This window comes from Carya illinoinensis, chromosome 6 (genome assembly GCF_018687715.1).
Source record: "Carya illinoinensis cultivar Pawnee chromosome 6, C.illinoinensisPawnee_v1, whole genome shotgun sequence".
NCBI lineage: Eukaryota > Viridiplantae > Streptophyta > Magnoliopsida > Fagales > Juglandaceae > Carya > Carya illinoinensis.
Window position 1 is genome coordinate 7,606,125 of NC_056757.1, and position 21,751 is coordinate 7,627,875.

Sequence of the window (21,751 nt, forward strand, 5' to 3'; positions counted from 1 at the left end):
TATCATAAAATCTACTTCATATAAATTGTTTCTTTTTTAGTCTAGTTTACGTGAATATCTTATTTGTCCCATTTGAAGATCATTTGGTTAGTCAAATATTGTGTAAACTATAGAAAGGTCATTCTAAGAGATAAACTGGAGAATATGTTATAGTTTGGAGTTTTTGACCAAGCTAATAGATAGATATTGGTCCAAAATTTTTATGGAGTATTGTTAACATGTATATATAATTATTGGTTGAGGATTTTTGCATGATTAAAAGTTTTGATGAAATATTTGCTTAGATTTAGAAACTTAGAAACTGGAAGAGGAAAAACAGTTTCTGTTTTGTGAAAGTTTAACTCTTTGGTGGTCTAAACCTATTCCAATGACTTTGATAATTTTATTGGAGGATCATAAGCATTTTATATATATGTTATATTATTATTTTGAAGATATTTGATTTTAGTTTCAAAAATATGAAATTTTATGCAAAGAGATATTCGGATGTTATTGGCTCAATAACATCCACATTTTATGCAAAGTGTGGATGTTATTGGCTCAATTTATGTTTTGGTTAATGTTTAACCATGTGATCTTGAATTAGAAACTTATATATGTTTTAGGACATCTTTTTAAACCATGTGATGGTTTGGTTTGAAAATCACATCTTTATAAGTCATAGATCAAAAGGTTAATCAAAACAAGTTAGAAATAAAAATCAGTGGAAATAGCATATGAGAATTTCGGCCCTATGGAATTTTAATAGTTGTGATTAGTTTTAAATTTTTCTAAATTGATATTTGAGTTGAGGATAAAATTTACATGAGACATATAAGTTTTGGTGACTTTTGGAGTTAGTATGCAAAATCCTTAAGTTATGGGTAAAACGATCATTTTCCTACATGTAGAGAGTAAAATGAAAATTTTACTCTTTAAGTTAGTATTTTACATATTTCAAATTATTAGTGATTTAGTGCTAATTTTTAGAATTACTAATTACAATTCCTCGTGATCGCACTTGAGGTTTTATAAGAAACGCGGAGATCGAGGTAAGTTAGCTTTTAACTTACTAACAGTCTACTGTGTATGTTTGCTAAGTAAAGGAACTATAGTGTATGTATGTGTGTTATCATATATGTCATGCCATGCCAAGTCATCATGCAATTGTCTGTTATATAGAATTTATTCTGTTATCAGTTTTTATCTATTACATAATATATTCTGTCATGTATTGCTGTACATTACAAGTACATCATGCTAAGTATGCCATCTATTACATGTATGTCAAGTCATATAATATTCACTGTTGCAAATATGTCATGTTAAATATGTTGTCTATTATATGTTATGCCATGTTACGAAATGTTTCTATCTCAAGTTGATCATGTATTTCAAGTTATGTTCAAGTCACGTTATATTATGTCAGGGCTTTAGTCCTTTTGTATTCCAATCACGTTTCATCTTGAGTTACATTCAGTTTCGTGGAGTCCACAACAACTGTGGCACACGAATTATGGAGTTACAGCAATTGTGATGCATACACTACGTGAGACACAGCAATTGTGACACGTAAAATACATGAGGCCATAACAACTGCGGAGTATGTATTTAACTACATTGTGATGTGTAAAATATATAGGGTCACAACAACTGTGGAGTATGTATTTAACTGCATTGTGACGTGTAGAATACATGGGGCCACAACAACTGTGGAGTATGTATTTACGCGTAGAATACATGGGGCTACAACAACTGTGGAGTATGTATTTAACTGCATTGTGATGTGTAGAATACATAGGGCCACAACAACTATGGAGTATGTATTTACACGTAAAATACATGGGGCCACAACAACTGTAGAGTATGTATTTTTCATGTTAAGTCAACTTTCAGAACAAATTCATGTTAAGATAAGTTTCAGATCAAGTTCATGTCAAGTCAAGTTCAGTTCACGTTTCAATTTAAGTTATGTCAATTATGCTATATTGTACGTCAATTTATGCTTTAATTACTTATAAATTCGATTATACATTCATGCTTTGACTGTCATCCATGTATCATTAGCTTGTGTGGAAGTTTTTGTTAACTTTCTGAGATTTGTAATCAAATCTCACTGTGGTAGTCCCAACTACCATTCCTCCCGAATGGTAGATTTTGTTACAGGACCTGAAGGAGGATCAGGAGCTGACCAACTAGACATAGTTGACTAAGCGATAGTGCAACATCAATGTTAATATAGTAGTTAACGTAAATTACTACTTGTATAATGGAGTTGCATCTTTAGTACTTTTTGGATCATAACTATTTTGGACTAGTGTTGTGATCTTAGTTGTTCAATGGATTTTTATGTATAAAGTATGTTTTAAGCATTTGGGAGATTTTCAATTTGGTGCATAGTATTGCTAAAGAAAAAATTTATCCGCCGCGAATATTGCATATTGTTATATGCATGTTAGGAACATTGCATCTTATATGTCATGACCGGGGGCAGGTAACCTTGTGTTGTATGTCTCGACGCTTCAAATGTTCGTCCGATTCCAAACAGAATTTGGGGGCATCACAGCGGGTAGACATTAATCACCAATAAAAGGGAAGCAACGAGAGTCCAAAACTCTAAGACTAGTATAGTCTGGATGACGAGCATGAAGGCGAAAAAAATGAGACTCCATGTCTAAAGACTTGGAAGGCAAGTGGTTGATAAGGAACACAGCATGGTAGAAGCAATCTACCCAAAACCAAGCTAGAAGATGGGCATATAACATCATGGTGAGTCTAATTTCAGTGATAATGCGGTGCCTGGTTCATCTTTATCAATCTGTTCTGGAGTCTTTAGGCAAGTTGATTGATAATGAATTTCGTGAAAATGAAGATAGTTGATGAAGGCAGTGGAAGAGAATTTCCCTCCTTCATCACTCTTAAAAATCTAAATCTTGGTAGCAAATTGACACTCAAAGTGTTTGTAGAAAATATCAAAGCAACCAAGTAAGTCAGACTTGTGGTACATAGGAAAAAAACCACATGAAGTTAGTGAATTAATCCATAAAAATGTGTAGAAGAGAAATTTTTCTCTAGAATTCATAGGGGCTAGTCCCCAAAAAAGAGCTTAAGTCGAGCTAAGCCAAGTTAGAGTTTTTTAATTAGTTTTTTTTAATAAAATTTAATAATTAAGAGATTAGATAAATAAAAAATAAAATAAATAAATTTATTAGAATTTTTACAACTAACAATAGATCGACTTTGTATTGAATTAGAAAATTGTAAAATTTATAAATAATTAATATGTAACTAGTTGATATTTATCCATAATAACCATATATTATATGTCTACAAAAATTACTAATACATATAGATAATATGATAGGATATATCAATATTTCATATATGGCTCCTACATACTAGTGTATGAAGTCATTAATCTTACCGACTAACTATTATACGAATTATACAATAGCTATGAAATATGTTCAATATATAGGCATAAGAATTTAGGTTACATACTATATATTTAATTATAAAAGGTGCTATGAAGTATTGATGCGAGAGGATCGTTGTTCAAGGCGGGCCACTTTAAACTTAGGTTGGGGCCTGAAACTACACACGTTGCCCTCACGACCCATTATTTGGTGGGTATGGAAAAACTCCCTAGCGTTAGGTTAGGATATTCTTCACCCCCATAGTGCAATACCCTGTGCCAAACAACACAGCAAAACATCAGTATCCTCCAAGCGTTAGGGTGAAGTTGCGACGAGGCTAGCCCGATGAAATCCAAAACATCTTGAATGTAGTGATAGAAAGGAAGTCACAACCAATTCAAGAACATCATGGGATACAAGACCACCTTCTCGGTAAACCCCTCTAAGACTACGGCACCCTGATAGGGTCTCGACGTCTCCAAAGTAATGTAGTTTGATATCCTAAATGACTTGTGAACGACATTCATGTCGAGAGGTGGATGTAGTCCAGTGGTTACTTTTGAATACTGTGAAGCGTTGTGGGACGTGCGTCCCAAATCTTGAAAGGGAGCTTCAGGATGTGACAAATGCAATTCTAGGAAGGAGATTCGAGAAGCTTTTTTAGGGGCCATTCCCTAGGGTTTGAGCGTCGTTGAAGAGTAAGTAAATAGGAAGAGGAAAGGGAAAACATAAGAATAGTGGAAATGAAAGAAATGACAATGTTGAAAAGGAAGGATTGCCGACCTGAGTCAAGGATATAAATAGGTCTTCTGAATAGATTAGACGACTTCCAATGGAAGATGACAAGTATCAAACAAGGTGGGGTGCTAGGAATGAGGCTCATAACTCCCACCGCACGATGGGATATGGAAGACGAATTGTTGCACATTACCCTAGGCATAGGAATTCGAGCTAGTGCCAGTATGGAAACGTCGCAGGATAGAAAGGGTAATTCTCACTGCTTATATGATAGGAATTAGTAAGGTAACTGAAAGGGATATATCTCCCCTCATATGACTGGGCTTATGTCTGTAGCTAGGATCGGGTGGATATAATTCAACTCAATTTCGCAAGGAGAAGGCCCCAACTCGAGTAACGTATGATAAGTCATGCTACATTAAACGCACCAGCATGGAGTGCAAATATGGAATCCCCATAGAAGAACTTGTTGTCGACAAGTGATTGCCGTATTTAGTGCAACAATATGACAGTATGAGCAAACAAGACCCCAATGAGGACGATATAAATAGCCTAAAGCTGGTAATGCAAAAGGTGAATCAGTCTGAACTCACTCTTTGCTCTTTCTCTATTCCCTCCAGCATTAAATATATTAAATTCTAACTTTGGTATCGAAGGTGTCTTGGACACACTCGACCACCACATTCTTCTCTTTTATAGGCACATGGTGTAGTTCAAAACTGTGGTTACAAAACATGCTTTAACATGATTGTTTCATATACAAAGCAAATGGACGATGCAAAGATAGTTGTTTCTTTGTTTAAATACGTGCATGGTGTACATTACCATTAACATGTACATATTTAAACAAAGAAACAACTACGTACAAGTACCCATCGATATTGTTTTGTACGTAGGATTAGTTTCTTTAATTTGAGTTTACACATAATATTCAAATGTACGTTGTACTATTAACTTCCATATTAATACAGTTTATTGCATTTTTGTCTTTTATGTACGTGATCTTCTTCTAATTCTATGTGTACAGATTTTAAATTCTATGTGTAATTGAGAATTGTTGCAATTGTTATAAATTATTTGCAGCGTTTTTTTTTGAATTATAGCGATTTTAAAGTGTTGCAATATTGATTAAATGAAATAATAACACCTAACGCTGCTTTTTATCTTTATTATTTGCAGCATTTATTTTCGTATTTGCAAAGAGTTATGTAGCTACAGTAGAGTTATTACAGCGCTTTAGATAAGGAATGTTTACACCTTTATCAGCGTTATGATTTGGTATTTACAATGAAATTGAAACGCTGCAAATAGTATCAATTGCAGTGTTTTTTCATATATGTTGCTCTTAATAAAAAAAGAAGGGTTAACAGTGTCGAACGTGCAAGGAACTATTCAACGCTACAATTGTAGTTTTGCAGTATTTTTGAGTAGTTTTTGCAACGCTTTTGAGCAGTTTTTGCAACGCTTTTAAGCACTGCAAAAAGTCAAATTTCTTGTAATGTCAAGCACTTATATTGTTTTTTTTTCTCCCTATTTTATTGAGAGAAAAAGTATATTTTGACATAGAAAGTACCTTTTAACATGAATTCAAGAGATTAATTACCTATCATGTGTGTATATATATATATATATATATATATATATATATATATATATGCACGCGCGCGCGTGTATAACTATGTGACACTAAAGGGTTAATTTATATATTAGTTAACTTATAAGTTATTATGAAAATTATCGTTTTAGATAGTTATTTATTATGAAAAGCAGTTATTAAACAATTAATTTAACATGGTAATTAAATTAATGTCAAAACTTTAAAAAGCGTATTTGCATAAAATATTACGTGGACTATCATCAGAACGTGTGTTAAGAAAATCAAACAAATATTTTTAAAATTTTTATTTTTTTAACTCTAAGGCCTATTCACTTTCACAATCTCTTTTAAAGGACGCTTGAACATTGGATACCTTTATCATTGATGCGAATGGCCCTTTCAAGGCTTCCAAAAGATCATATTTACATAAAATCAAATAGAAAGCTACCTACGTGCCTAACTTATTTGAAAGATTCCAAATACTAATCTACCATTTTATTCAAATAATAGATAATATAATTATATATAAACTCCATCCTGACAAATAATTAATCTAAACTTATCCTAACTAGATTTTCAAGAGTACTTATATAATACTTATTGTTACTTTAGATTCAGAGAATGTATCATCATATATCATTTTATCATTATAATTTTTTTAAATTTTTAAATAAAATATAATAAATAATGTAATTTTTTTAAATCTCAATTTAATTTTTTAAAATTTTAAAATAATAATAATATTAAAAAATAATATTTTAATAATATTTTATTTAATTTTTAACTTTTAAATATTAATATATAGCACATAACTCTCACGCATCACCTTGGCCGGCGAGCGTACGTCATGAGTGTGCGTCACATACGACTCAACTCTACCAATATTTGATGATCTTCAGCCAAATGGATCACGCAACATCTTTAGATCTCTCAAATCAACCCCACCCCACCCACCACCATTGTTGGCATTCCCATGGATGCATGGGTCCTGCGCGCTGGCTGGCCGCCAGTAGTACGACACGTTCACATGAAATACTTGATATAATCAAGTACTTATTATATGGGCCACCGGCTTATTGATCTAGATATCTACGATCCACGTGTGCTTTTATTTTCTTACCAAGTAAGGATTTAGAGGCCGAGAAGTGGAATCTCTACCAAACACAACAAAATTATCAATTATAATACGTCCGGTAGACATCTCAAGGCCGCTGTGGCCGTCTGCTTCAAATTTCAACAACATATTATACATATAGTCTGCTAGCTAGCTAGGACTCGGACTACAAGCTCTAGGAAACTCTCTTCACAGTCCTCATCTCCTTAACTCAGCCTAGAAACATTAATGGACTCTCATCATGACTCAGATTATTAGTGAATGATCTTGATCTTCTTCAATTTCAATTAACGTACAGTACTTTCTCACTAATTTCCTTTATTTTGATAAGGAAAAAAAAAAGGAGTCTTTCTATGATATCTGTTGCAAAGTTTGGGGTGGCCAGTGATCATCAAATTATCCTTTAATTGGAAGGTGGAATCATAAATGCATGCAGCTGCTAGCTAGTCAAGCACCATAATTTCTTGATTGGTCAAAAGATGGGGTCAGGGTTAGACTGTTAGTGCATGAGTTGATAACGGATTAATATGACTTGATCGAATGTTATATCACATGACAAATGCAGTATTATAATTTGGAGAAGATATTCTTCAAATGGGAGCTGGGACCCATAATTATCTGGTTATATCCCCTCCAAAAGACAAATCAAGGGTCATTTAATTGAATCTTGAGCTCCTCATGATGATGATGATACTTGTGACTATTAATTATAAAAAAATCAATCAAGTCATATAAAAATTAGTTAATTGCCTCAGTATCTGATCTTTAATTAATGAAAAGATCAGATTTAAAAGGCTAACCAGTTACTCGGTATTTTAATTTATAACTTTTAACTTTTTCAAGGGTTTGATAGAATAATCGCAAGTTGAAGTTAAAGCTGGAGGCTAACTTTACATGTTAATATTGTGGCTAATGAAATTGTGACACATAAGTACTTGCTGAAGTAGAAAATCGGATCAATTGGCTAGCTTTTGAAATTTGTTTAAAGAAGAAAAGCTAGCTGAAGAATGAATTTTGTAGACAGTCTTTTCGTTACTTTTCTCAACTCAATTCTTATGATTTTATTTTATTTAATTATTATAATTTTTTTAAATTTTTATACAAAATAAAATAAATAATTTAATATTTTTAAAATTTTAAATTAAAAAATTTATTTTAATAAGATTTTATTTAATTTTTAATTTTCATTTCATTTATGATAATTTCAAACTTATCCAAATTTTATGACGGAGACTCCAAGATGGTTGAAAAGTGGAGCATAAACGACAATGAACCCCCATAGAAACAAACCACCCCCAGTACAGATGGGTCCTCCCTCATGTCCTCCCCAACATGATTTAAAGTGGAAAAGATTCTTAATCTATTGCTCTTTTTTATTGAGACTCAACCTCTTGGCTCTTTTACACTTTTCTTTTTCTGTGTTCACACTGTTTGGATGGAAGGAAAACGATATAATATTTTACTAGCAGAGATCGAACAAATTGACTGCAAAGTAACAATTCCCACAACAACTAAAGAATGTTTGAATATGAATGAACCCTAAAATAAATATTTGAGTCTTTGTACGTACGTTCATCTCTTTCAGGATTTTTTTTCTAAAAAAGTTATGTTTTTCTTTGATATTTTTATATCTATTTTTCATTTATAAATCTCAAACTGTAAATTATTTTTCTTGCTTCTTTTTAAAAGAATAGTGCGTCAGTAATTGTTGGTGCCAAAGGTTGCATTTAACCAATAAATAAATAAAGAAGAAGAAGAAGAAAAAGAAGAAAGAACAAGGAAAGAGCGCGGGGACAATGGGAGCGACAACGACGTTCGGTTTTCTGTTTATTTTTAGGAGCACCTCGGACGCGTCGGATTCCTTCGCACCTCTATGGCGACACCACTCTGTTACGTGGCGGAATATCATTCGCTGAGTTGCAGAATCCTCTTCTCTGAACCCCCCGGAACTAGGGGCACCACGGACGCGTTGAATTCCTGGGCGGGCCCCACTTGTGCTGCAGACATATCTGTGCCACGTGGCGAGATCTCATTTGTTTGTTGACAATCCGCATGGGCAAACTTTCTTGCCACGCCTTCCCACTCTACCCCCTGCCAGTCGACACTCTCCTCCACCCTTACCGCTTCGGAATTATCGTAGTTATCAGTAATTACGAGGGCAATCATTCTCACGCGGTATATACGAACCAACGGCGAACGCAGTCAAGTGTGTATAAAAACTGCTGGGGTCGAGCTTAGTCACCTATTCTCTCTCTCTCTCTCTCTCTGTGTTCAGTGCTTTGCTTAACCCACAGAGCAAAGGCCAATGGCCCAGACCACCCTCCAAACCCGAATTGAATCTCTCTGATTCCTCCGATACCCTCTTCTCTTTTTTTAGTTTCTTGTGTGGGGTTGTTGTGAAAAAGAGCTCGCTTTTCATTTTCTGCTCTCCCTCCCTCCCCTCCCCCCTCTCTCTCTCTCTCTGAGCGGGCGCTCGCGTATGCGATGGCTGTGATCTCGGTGAACTCGCTGCCACGGGGGTTCCGATTTCGACCGACGGACGAGGAGCTGGTTGATTACTACTTGAGGTCCAAGATTAATGGGAACAATGAAGATGTTTGGGTTATTCGTGAGTTAGATGTTTGCAAATGCGAGCCTTGGGATTTGCCTGGTACAACTCTTGTCCTCTGTTGCTATGATCGCACGCAAATGTTCTTTTATTTTTAATATTTCTGATATTTTCATTTTTGGGTTGGTTAAAAGTGTTGGAGTTCTTGAATAAGAGACTATATCGATCGAGCTTGGTATTCTTTCTTTTTTCCTTAGGAGTGAAGACATAATTATTGTCTGTCTACGTGAGAACCTTTGTGTGAGTAACAACATATCGGAACAAGCTGGTACTTTAAAATAGCGGGGGATTTCGAATAATTATTTAGTCATTTGTTAACAGTTCGTCCGACAATTTATTTTTTCTTTCTGGACCTTGAATTTCGATAAATTTATGTTTTCTACAACATTATTATGCTATGTGAGCTGAATTTGTATTTGATGAACAAATTTAAGTCTTTTTTTAAGGAAATTCAATTCACTACTTTTTGGTATGTTAAGGAGTTGCAGGACTGGTTATTAATCCAGTGTTTATAATTTTTCCTTTTGATTTTCTCTTTCTGGGTATTGATTTGGTGCTTACATTCTTTGGGGTAGATTTATCGGTGGTAAGGTCAAACGATCTGGAGTGGTTCTTCTTCTGTCCACAAGACCTGAAATACCCGAATGGACGTCGATTGAACAGGGCAACGGTTGCTGGGTACTGGAAGGCGACTGGCAAGGATCGGAATATCAAATCCAGAAAGAAGTTGATCGGAATGAAGAAGACGTTGGTTTTCTACACGGGGCGTGCTCCGAACGGAAAAAGGACCAATTGGGTTATGCATGAGTACCGTACTACTCTGAAGGAGCTTGATGGCACAAACCCTGGTCAGGTTAGTGATATTGAATTGAGATTTCTTCTTGTGTAAACTCTCAACTGAATTTTGTGTAATTTGTTTCTCGGGATTTTCTAAAACCGTTCGTGTGGTTAGTTAGTCGATGGCAGTCTTGCAGACACTAAGGCGATTTCATTTGTGATTTAAAATCATTCAATTAGCAGGGGTCACTGAATTTGTAGAATCCCTTCTTTTTCAACTGAGGAGGGAAGGACTTCCTAATTGTTGTATAATTGATGATTTAATCGAGGTTTTCTTATTTTCTAAGAGGGAGGCTGTTAGTGCATGTCCCGTAAAAAGTGCCGTCATGCAATTTTATTATGATCTCAGAATACACAATTACTAGTGTAACTTGGATGGATGATTCATCTAACCTTTAAAATGTGAAACAGATAATTTGCAAGGAAGCACGTGGTTTGGATCTAGATTTTGTGCATTTGGCCAACAAATGACAATTAAGAAGCATGCACTGGTTTCTTTTTCTTTTTCCATTTCTTTCTTTGTTATTATTATCTCCTTAATTTTTTGTATGATTCTTTTGATTGAAATTTAAGTTGCCTTTTTTATGAGTCGGCTTTATAAAAATTTATTCCTTAAAGCACCTACTATACGCCAAATGGCTTTGGTGAAAAACCTCCTGCATTTTTTTTCCTGTCTTTAGAGTTCTTTTAGTTGTCTGTCGACACACATTCATGTACTAGTCGATAAGAATTTTGTCTAGACAATTAGTTACATTCCCCTAACTCAGTCTGTTGATGGAATTTATGCAGAGTGCCTTTGTCCTCTGCCGTTTATTCAAGAAATTGGATGAGAGTATTGAAGGTTCAAATGGTGATGAGGCTGAACCATCTGTTTCAACTCCTACTCCAGCCAAATCTTCTCCTGCAGATACACAGTCTGAAATAGCACTGGACCCAGCAACATCTCCATCGGTGGGAGGGCAAGTTGAAAACCATCCTGCAATTATTGACTGTTCTCCTGCTGAGAATTCGGATGGAACGACATCTGACACCATCCCACCTATCAATTATAACGGCAACTATGGTGCAGAAAATTATTTTACAGACTCACCGGTTTCTGAGGTGAGAAAGAAACTGAGAACCTGAGTTGCAGTGTTAACAAATTGTATGTTTTGTTTTCTTGGAAATGAGACGTGAGGGACTAATATTAATCCTGTTTGCTCGTGTTTCTTACCTCAGGTTGATCTGCTGCTGGAGCAAGGCTTTAACCTGTTCTATGATCCACCGGGGTCACTAGATGACAAAATCTTCTCTCCGATACATTCACCAATGCCATATGGGCTAGGATCTTCTAGCACATATTATGCTACCCCCAATGATTTGAAGAATAGTTATACTGGGGTGCAGTCTCAGCATGGCTCTAGTGAACCAGATGCCAATATGGATGAGTTCCTGGCTTCTGTGCTAAATCATCTGGCTTATGAAGATCAGACCCCTCTAAAAACAGAACCGGTTAATTACAATGGATCATACAGTGGTTCAGATACAGACGGGGTTAATGCAATGGTAAGTGGAAGCTCTCAAGATACAATTGATTGGTCTTGCAATTTTATCCACTATATTTTGATTAGTATCAATTATGGCTACATGCCATGAGTTGCTGTGGTTCTGTTTGGATACATTTGTATTCAAAACGTTTTTTGTGTCTTAATTTTTAACTAAGCTGGTTTTTTCATAATAACGTTGAATTTGGGCATGACAGCTTGACCTTCAAGGTTCTCTGTGCTGTGAAGAGATCACAAGCGAGGCTCCTTTACAGGTGGGAACAACGCCAGAATATTACAGTAATGCATCTTCTGAGCGTGATGTCAATGAGAACAAGGGATACGTGGCTTTGCCACATAATGAGTCTTTTGAGCAGAGAGCTTTCTCATCTGACGGCACAGGTGGTGTGGTTAGTACTGGTATCAGGATAAGGACTCGCCAACCGCAGAATCAACCATCTATTGCAAACTCTGCACAGGGAAGTGCTCCAAGAAGATTGCGATTGCAGTGTAAACTTCAAGTGCAGCCACCTCATTGCGGCCCCATGTCTGAGAATTGGAGCGGACCAGAAGATCATGAATTAAAAATAGCTGCAACTGAGGTAAGGAGCTTGTTATATGAAACTACTGTGCATCTCTGATGTTATATGCACAGATTGTGGAGTTGATTAAAAGGCCAACATGCAGGTTGTAATTTGCTGTGGTTCTATTTGGATACATTTGTATTCAAAACGGTTTTTAGTGTCTTAATTTTTAACCAAGTCTGTTTCTCCATAATAACGATGAATTTGTGTACGACAGCTTGAGCCTCAAGATTATCTGTGCTCTGAAGAGATCATCAAGAGAGAGGCTCCTTTACTGGTCGGAACAATGCCAGAGGATTATGGTAATGTATCTTTCAAGCATGATGTTGAAGAGAACAGGGGAAATGTGGCTTTGCCACAAAATGAGTCTTTTGAGCAGGTAGCTCTCTCAGAAGGGGTTAGTACTGGTATCAGGATAAGGACTCGCCAACCGCAGAATCAACCATCTATTGCAAACTTTGCACAGGGAAGTGCTCCGAGAAGATTGCGATTGCAGTGTAAACTTCAAGTGCAGCCACTTCATTGTGGCCCCATGTCTGAAGAGTGGAGCACACCAGAAGGCCATGAATTAAAAACTGCTGCTACAGAGGTGAGGAGCTAGTTATGTGAAACTACTGTAAATCTCTGATGTTATATGAACGGATTGTGAAGTTAATTAAAAGGCCGATGTGCAGGAGGGAAAGGCTTCAGAAAAGCATGGTCCTGCTGGTGGTTCTGCTGCTGCGACTGCTACTGTCTGTTCTATGAGTGAACCACAAAGAGTCCTTCCCGATTCTATCAATGATGGTAAGATCTCTCAAGAGGAGCCACTTCTATTGAAGTCAAAAGGCAAAACTTTGGCAGGCACTAATGATCTTTCTGTGTTTTCGGAGACCCCTTTTCGTCACTCAATCTGGTCATTTGCTATGGTGTTCAGGGTAGTGGTGGTTGTAGTATTGTTCGGAATCTTTGCCAGCGTATGTAAATGTCTTAAATTTTGATGCTATTTTGGAGACATTTCTTTCTGGGGCTGGGGTAACTATATAGACTTATGTCGGAATAGTTGTTAGGCTTGTTGATATTAGTAATTAGTAGTTTAAAAAAAAATAAAAAATAAAAAATAAAAAATAAAAAAAAAATAAAAAAATAAAAAAGAAGAAGAAAAAAGAGGAAAAAAAACAGAAAAGAGAAAGAGAGTTGATGTACGCTTAAACTAGGTCCATCTTTGTATGCATAAACCTTCTCACGCGGCTTTTTTGTTGGTGTTATATGATATATAAAGTTTAATTGCATGTGGACATGCAAAGAATTGTTTTGCTTTCTTGATGAAGATGTGCTTTGAAACATGTCAATGTAGTGCGGCTAACTACAACCATGGTACTTAACCAAAAAAAGGGTACAATTGTGGGGATGTATACCGGTTGCTCATGGTGGAGATTGTTGGATGGTCTGTGGGCATGGCCAGACATCGTTTATGTTGGGAGATGGTGTGTTTTCAGTTAAAAAGGCAGATTTAAGTGATAAAGGGTTTGGTATTGGTGGTACTTTCTTCGGGTCTAATGATCAAATCCTTGAATGCAAATAATGTTTAGAGCCAGTTGGGATTTGTGTGATGATAATGCAAATATGTTCAACTTGCATGATGTGGGGAATTTTTTGTGGGAGAAAAAGCATCATTTGCAAGGTAAAAAGAAGACCAACACAGGCATACATGGGATCAGGACATAGTTTTGAGGGTGCGGTTTTGCTAAAATGAGTGGTGTACGGCTTATATTAAATGATGAGAAAGAAGGAGGAAAGGGTTGAAGAAGAGAAATAAAGGTCATTAAAAATGGGGAGTGAGGGAATGATAGTCATAAAAGTTAACAGATTCTTTAATTATAATTCTTGAATCAAAGTGAGGGTTTCAATTCTAAACTACATCCGGAAAGAACTTGAGTGAGAGGGAGCCTACACTATTTGATGTAACTGCCCTGACCAATGGTAGAAATTCTGCATGATGCCTACAAACCGGTGGCCGGGAAAAATAGAAAGTAATGTTTTGTCCATTTTGCCCCTATTTAATTTGACGTGGATGGCTGCAAGTGCAGCTTGAAGAAATTATTTTGCCATTTGACACCGACAGTATTTTTTATACGTGAGATGAATGGTTAAATGTAGTGATGTCACCAATTTATTTTCTAATTTTTTATAAATATATTTAAACTCATCTTAACGTTTAAATATACCTAAAATTATTTGAAGTAGACCCTATAAAACTTATTAATTATCTGAATTCACTATTTTTTAAAAAATATTCAACTCAACTTGACATCTAAATACATCCAAACTCAGCTTAACATTCAATCTTAAGGGTGTCGCGAGGCTATGATCATATAAGCATTTGATATTGATTTATTTATATGCAAATGCAAACACATATTTGCATAACTAAACTATTAAATTGATAACACTGAAATATGCGTATGTAAATATTTTCATGACTATGAATAGTGTCAATATATCTTTGCAGATGTACTATTCACTCTATAAATATTATTTTATTAATTTTTTTTTCTCTCTTTCTATGTGGACATCAACGGGATTATTTTTGCCAACGGATTTTGTATTAAGGATAGATCTTATGTAGTGGGTGCTATTTGCAAAATATATATAAAAAATAATAATATTTATTATTTTTTTGGCTCAAAATGTATAATCTAACGTAGAAGTTTTTCTTAAATGACAAATGGAATCTCTAAAATATGTGATTTTACATTTACATATAGATAAACCGATGTCAATTTCGACTAGTTATATGGATAAACTAGTTAGATTTTGTTAATATTAGTAGAAAAATTCTATTTATCATTATTTTCATTATCATATTCTTTATCTCTTAATATAGTAGTCAATAATTGACCCACAAATGAAACATAATAAATAACTTTTAATTATTTAATACAACATAATAGGTGGTATGGTCCATCAACGTTTAGATTTTTTCTATAAAAAAATAAACGATGCTCTCAGGGTGATGAGAGTGTCATATTTTACATAATAGGATGAGAGTAAAAGAAAAAAAATATAGTTTGTAGCATTACTAAAATAAATAAATAAAAGCGACAAATATTGATAATAAACGATAAGAGATGGGAGAATTCTTAAAAAAAAAAAGGAAAATATATTGAAAACAATGAAAATTGAAAAGAATACAGAAATGAAAAATGGTAAAGGGCGAAGGAAAAATAAATCAGAATGCTTTAAAATAATAATAATTTTAATTATCATCTCACACACTATACATCATATTTATTTTATTTTTTTATAATAAGTATGTAATTTATGAATAATAAATTGAACAATTTAATTAGTTTAATAAAAATAAAATAAAATAAAAAATAATAAAAATAAAAATAATTTTAAAATATATAAAATATATAATGTGAGAAGACGAACAGCATCCCTACAAATAAAGAGAGCTTTTGGCTCCCTTGTTGAGAAGGGTACAACATAAAGCTAAGCGTTATTTATGGATAAAAGATTAAAACAAAAGGTAATTCTCAAGTTAAAGAAATGTTGCGAGGAGAAAGTTCTAGAATTAGACAGCAAAACGGCGTCGTAGAAAAGAACCAGTCAACGTCGAGAATGTAGTTGGCCAATGGGGAAGAAAACTTAGGAAGCAAGGTCGGACATTGTGGGACCCACAAGTACTGTTTGATAACCACTTGCATGTTGTATGATTCAGTCTGTTGACCTCAGGTCAATCCTGTACGGAAGCTAACTTCAGTCCTCGACTCCTCACTCTTTCTTTTTCATTCATCATTGTATTTTTTTAATAAAATAAATTAGGATTTATTATTAAAAATGAGATTATTTTTTTTAATGTGTTTTACATTCTCTTTATTTCTTTTAATAAAAGTATACGAAATTTATATATATTAAAATTATATAAATTATTTCTTCAGAAGCAAATAAAAACTAATGATATATATTACTCTTCTATTTTATTTCCATAGAATTATGTAAATATAATAATTTTTATTACTTTTAAATCATCTTTTATTTTGTTAAAATTTAAAAATTGATAGAAAATATCACGTAATTACGGTGAGATGAATAATTTAGGGGAGTATATTGTTTCAATGTTTTGATCAATAATTTAGTCTAAAAATAAATAAAAAATTGTATTTCCACTCTTTCCAGCTTCAAGGAAAGAATACATATAGTTTGGAGGACTAAAATGCAAACTTCATGAAGAAGTTAGTTTGGCTTGTATATACTTGGACCAACTGCTGTCGCAAATTCCAATTCCGGTTCACAATCACAACTCTCCTCCATGCATCCTCACTCGCTTTAACTCCGAAGAGCTCCTGCTGTTTCTCTCTCTCTCTCTCTGGATTTCTCCGTTAAACGTTCTCCGCAGAGACTGGGGGTGATGGATACTTTGTCTCTGAAACTGCCTCGAGGGTTCCGATTCAGTCCAACGGAACAGGAACTCATCGACTACTACTTGAGTTCCAAGATTAATGGCAAGAATTATGAAGATATTTACTTCATTCGCGAAGTTCAGATCTGTAAATGGGAGCCCTGGGATTTGCCGGGTAATTGTAATATGCAATCATAAGATTCCCTCTTCGTTTTGCTTTATGTGTTTTGCTTACTTTTGGTCTTTGGGCCTCAAAATTTTGTGCTTATTCTGGTTAATTTCTTCGAGTGTAGATATGTCTGACAAAGTGACCAAGGATCGGGAGTGGTTCTTCTTCTCGTCACCGGAGCAGAAGCATCGGACTGGGAATCGATCGAACAGGGCAACCGAAGCTGGGTACTGGAAGTCCACCGGTAAAGATAGGGAAATCAAGTCTGGCTCGATTTTGATCGGAATGAAAAAGACTCTGGTGTTCTACCTAGGGCGTAGTCCTACCGGGATAAGAACCCGTTGGGTAATGCATGAGTACCAGACAACCCAGAAGGAACTCGACGGCACGAACCCTGGTCAGGTTGGTTTTTTGGTCTTCCCTTTTGCCATGTTTCTTTGCGAGTAGCTTTTGTTTCACAGGCTGGTTTGTGATATTTTGTGTATGTTTCTTTTGCGTTTATCTCAGATCATTCTGCCATCCGGAATCCTTAGATTTGTTAAATTCTTATTTTGGTTTCTTAATGTGCTTAATTGGTAATATTCAGAGCTCTAACCATTCTTATTATACACAAATTTGCATATTGTCATCTTGCAGCTTTCTAGAATCGCATTTTAAGTATTTGATCGGCTGATGCTGTCACGCTACCATGATTCATCTCTTTTGCCTAACTTTATGCAGAATCCCTTTGTCCTGTGTCGTTTATTTGATAAACAAGAAAAGATTAGTAAAGGTCCAAACTTCAATGATGGACCTGCCACTGGTCTTGAAGAAGCAGAGTCTGATCTACCTGTGGCTTCAGCATCGGAAGTGCAAGCTGAGGATAATGGAACAATCAATGAATGTTCTAATTATGAGAATTCTCATGGGACAATATCTGACACTACAGCACTTGTTGAGAGTGATGACAACAATTCTAGTGCTTGTTTTGCAGAAGTTACACTTACTGAGGTGAGAATGGATTTGATTTTCAGCTTTAAAAAGTTGTTTGAGTTTCTCTGAAAAATTAATTAAGTAATTATCTTATTCACTTATGTTTATTCTATCAGGATGATTTGCGGCTACAAGAAGAAATACAAAGGGTCCTGAATCCAGTAGATTGTGAACCATTTTCCTCAGTAATTTCGTCCTCCAACAAGCCTGCTGTTTCATCCCCTGCAACAGCGAAATCTTCTTTTAAAGAAGCAGAGTCTGAGCCAGCCGAAGCTGACAATTACCTCAAAATATGTTGTCCTGATGATGTTTATGCCGCAAAAAATCAAATGGCAGGAACAACAGCTACTGAGGTAGGGAATCGAATTTCTGCTTAAAAGTAAAATGTTCCATATTTCAAGATCAGTTAAGTTCCTTGTCTCATTTTTTTTTTTTTCCCTAAAATCAAGGGTGACTTGCAATTGTTGGATGGCTTGGCTATGTCCGATCTCTCACCAGAGACAATAGATTGGGACTTACTCTTCCAGCTCTTACCCTCTTCACCGTCGGATATGCACAAAGAGTCAGATCCTTTTTGCATACCAGACCTTGTCACCAATGACTTGAACGGCAGTCATGGTGGGGTGTGTTTACCACATGATCTGAATGGGTTGTATCCTTACATTCCCAATATGTCTGGCAATCAAAATAATCTCATTTTTGGCTATGAGACTGGGAAAAGCGCAGTCCCTATTAGGGATATTGGATCATGCAGTGGGTCAGATGTGGAATTCGAGGACTTACTGGTAAGTTCAAGCTCTCATTAATAGGTTTTGCAAGTTTAGCCAAGATATATTGTGTGATGTTGTATCAGCTTGAATGTCGTGAGTTGATATGATCTTCTTTCGGTACATTTTAACCTGAGCAATGACTTCAACTTGAATCTTTTATTTTCAGAGTTATTGGTCTTTTGATAGCTAATATTGCATTGTTCCTGTGTACAACAGCTTAAGCCAACATTTGAAGATTCTGAGGAGGTCAACAAAAGAAAGGCTTCATCAGAGTTGTTAAATCCAGAACCTATATCATCGATGGAAGGGTCTGGGCCTTCAAATCAGATCATAGGATCTGATTTGATTCCAATGAATTATTGGTATTAATAATTCTTTGGAAGATGAGTATCAACCTATCGAATACTCATCACTAATTTGCCCTGTTTCTAAACCAATTCCAGTACCTTTACACCAAATTACTATTATTTTGTTAAGCCAATGCCAATTACGCTTTTTAGCATCAATCCTTGATTCCAATGGAATACTTCCTTTGGAAATTATTCGAAAATGTTTTCTGCTGAACCAGCATTTCCCTCCTTTGGAAATCTGGAAATTATCAAACACAAACCTCATACCAAAACACGTCTCAGACTCCACAAAATACCCCAGCCAATTAGTCCATGACGACAATTACTTTTTCATGAACCCAATGCATTATCGGCCAATTTCAATTCCTCCATATTAGTTTCAAGTTCTATCCATGGCTTATAGCCATAAAAAGAACCCAATGGGTACCCTGTCATGAAACTTTGAGGAAGACCCTCAACTTTCATGGTCATGTTCAGAGTGTTCTAGAATCTTGTAAAAGATCTGGTTCTGATACTCATTACCATATGATATTATTATCAGAAAATTAAAGTTAAGGATCTGATAATCATATGTATGTTACCTGGTGTACTTGTGGGAAACTCCTTGTGGAGGGCCTGTGCACCCCCGGGATTAGTTGGGATGTCGTTCCTGGACACCCGGTGCCAATAAAAAAAAAAAAAAGAAAAAAAAGAAATTGGATGTTACCCTATCAAATGATTATACAAACCTAATAAAAATGAGGTTCAATAATCATATGTGGATGGTACCAAATCAAGTGACTATGAGAGCCTGAAAAAAGAGGTTCTGATGATTGACTGGACCCAAGTAAACTGGATGCCACTGACTGCACTCACGCAAATTCAAGATAGTGTGGTCTGTTTGTGGGATCTGGGATTTTCCTGGCTTACTGGTCAAGAGTTCATGGAGTATTTCTCTGCAGAAATCTACGAGGGGAGGAAAGTATCACCTGCGTAAGAGAGCATGAAGATTTACAACCATGGAAAATTGGAGAAGAATGTAATTTAAGTAACTTTATTTTGTAATTTAAGTAACTTTATTTTGCTTGTAAAACATGTTTGGTTTGTACTTTAGCAACAGACTATGACTGTAAATAATGGTGTGTTAGATAGAAGGGTTTGGCTTTGAATACCTTGTCGGTTTCTTTCCGTCAAGAGTTCAGGAAACCATAGAAGGGTCTGAAACTTGTCTTGAGTTGAAGACAATACTCTCTGCTAGCTATGTATGAGTGTAGAAGTTTCTTTGATATATTATCTGCCTATGTTGGATTGTATTCTCTGCCTATGTTGGGATGATTTACTATTTGGATTGGATTGTGTTGGATTGTATCTCTGTCTATGCAGCAATCATCTCCGTTCTTGTATGGTTGATAAGCATTTGCATGTAAAGTTGTTATACAGAAATGCAAAAATAATCAACTTCTGCTCTACATGTTGAGTATGCAGAACTCATCACATTAATTTCTGTATTTGCTGTGCTTATTTGGTATCAGAACACATGTGAGAACTTCCTTTTTCCTTCTCAATGGCCACACCCTCTGCTTCATCTTCCACCACACAAAATCTCAACCTCCATTAAATAGTTCCACCACCAGCTCCAATTCACTCACAAACCTCAATCACCATGCTTAAAACTTAATCCTGACATTTCTCTCTTATGCCTCCGAGGACAAAGCAATATTCGGCTATATTATCAATTCAACCTATTCCTCTCTTATGGATTCTCTTCCACCAGTGATATTGCTGGCCCTTCCTCCTCATTAGTTGAAAATTTGTCTCTCCAACTTGTAAAATGTGTTAGAAGATTATTTAATGGCTATATCCATTGCATGATAATATATATATTCCGAAGTTTATGCTCATCAGTAATATAAGCACTTCTATAAATATCATCGTCAATAATTTGGACAACTTTTTTTTTTTTTTTTTTTCTTCTTCTCTTTTCTTTTCGTTCTTAATATCAAAAACAAAAACTCTATATACAGTAATTTTGCATACTCCACTAATATAATTGGTTGTCACTTTTTTTTAATATAAAATAACTGTTTGTACCGATTATATCAATGAAATACGCAGAAATGATTATATATAGCAGAATTGTATTGAAAATCGTGTAAAAAATGGTCTTACAATTGCTATATTTAATAGCCAACTATTCCCATAATATGTTTTTTATATTATTATTTTTTTATTGGTCCCTTGTCAAGAACATGGACCATCATTTTTCTTATCCAAAATCTATATAATGCTGTAATATATATATATATATATAGATATATATGTATGTATGCATGTATATAATGTCATTAGCATTATATATATATAGTAGATATGGATAGATTAAGTACTGCTATATGCAATCATAAAGTATGTAAGTTCAACTCATTTTTTTAAAACAAAGTAAGATTTACCAAAAAAAAAAAATTACATAGATTTTAGATTTGTTCACTTTGAATGCACATAATTTACCCACCTTAAAATTGTATAAATTATTTTCTATATAAATATATTCATTGTAAAATCATAAACTGAAACTTACTAAACATGAAAGACTAATAGAGAAAATATATATATATATATATATTATAAATATTTTATGCATAATTTTTACCAAAATATCCGGTCTATTCCCCGGCCTAAGTTGTTAATAAAAATAGAAAATTTCTTGGTGCCACTGATAGAAAAGTTT

General features: G+C 34.9%; 2 protein-coding genes across 3 annotated transcripts; both read left to right on the plus strand.

Annotated features, from left to right (window-relative positions):
- The first annotated feature begins 9,083 nt into the window (after window positions 1-9,083).
- Window positions 9,084-13,684, plus strand: LOC122313534 (protein NTM1-like 9). Its single transcript, XM_043128625.1, has 7 exons — window positions 9,084-9,494; window positions 10,028-10,305; window positions 11,079-11,390; window positions 11,508-11,834; window positions 12,031-12,414; window positions 12,614-12,985; window positions 13,071-13,684. The coding sequence occupies exons 1-7, from the start codon at window positions 9,329-9,331 to the stop codon at window positions 13,374-13,376; spliced, it is 2,145 nt and encodes a 714-aa protein (XP_042984559.1). The 5' UTR covers window positions 9,084-9,328; the 3' UTR covers window positions 13,377-13,684.
- Window positions 13,685-16,640: 2,956 nt separating this feature from the next.
- LOC122313977 (NAC domain-containing protein 91-like) lies at window positions 16,641-20,336 on the plus strand. Of its 2 annotated transcripts, none has more exons than XM_043129331.1 (6): window positions 16,641-16,964; window positions 17,077-17,354; window positions 17,673-17,942; window positions 18,041-18,277; window positions 18,374-18,709; window positions 18,911-20,336. In XM_043129331.1, the coding sequence occupies exons 1-6, from the start codon at window positions 16,793-16,795 to the stop codon at window positions 19,061-19,063; spliced, it is 1,446 nt and encodes a 481-aa protein (XP_042985265.1). In that variant the 5' UTR covers window positions 16,641-16,792; the 3' UTR covers window positions 19,064-20,336. The 2 variants fall into 2 exon arrangements, with proteins under 2 accessions (XP_042985265.1, XP_042985266.1); XM_043129332.1 differs by having other exon boundaries at window positions 16,642-16,958.
- The last annotated feature ends 1,415 nt before the right edge of the window (window positions 20,337-21,751 follow it).

Excerpts from the sequence above, each read along its gene's own strand:
- LOC122313534 (XM_043128625.1), top strand. The coding sequence starts at position 9,329 with ATGGCTGTGATCTCGGTGAACTCGCTGCCACGGGGGTTCCGATTTCGA. Across the intron at positions 11,835-12,030 it reads CAGACGGGGTTAATGCAATG|CTTGACCTTCAAGGTTCTCT; the intron begins GTAAGTGGAAGC and ends TGGGCATGACAG. Across the intron at positions 12,415-12,613 it reads TAAAAATAGCTGCAACTGAG|CTTGAGCCTCAAGATTATCT; the intron begins GTAAGGAGCTTG and ends TGTGTACGACAG.
- LOC122313977 (XM_043129331.1), top strand. The coding sequence starts at position 16,793 with ATGGATACTTTGTCTCTGAAACTGCCTCGAGGGTTCCGATTCAGTCCA. Across the intron at positions 18,278-18,373 it reads CAGGAACAACAGCTACTGAG|GGTGACTTGCAATTGTTGGA; the intron begins GTAGGGAATCGA and ends CCTAAAATCAAG. Across the intron at positions 18,710-18,910 it reads TGGAATTCGAGGACTTACTG|CTTAAGCCAACATTTGAAGA; the intron begins GTAAGTTCAAGC and ends TGTGTACAACAG.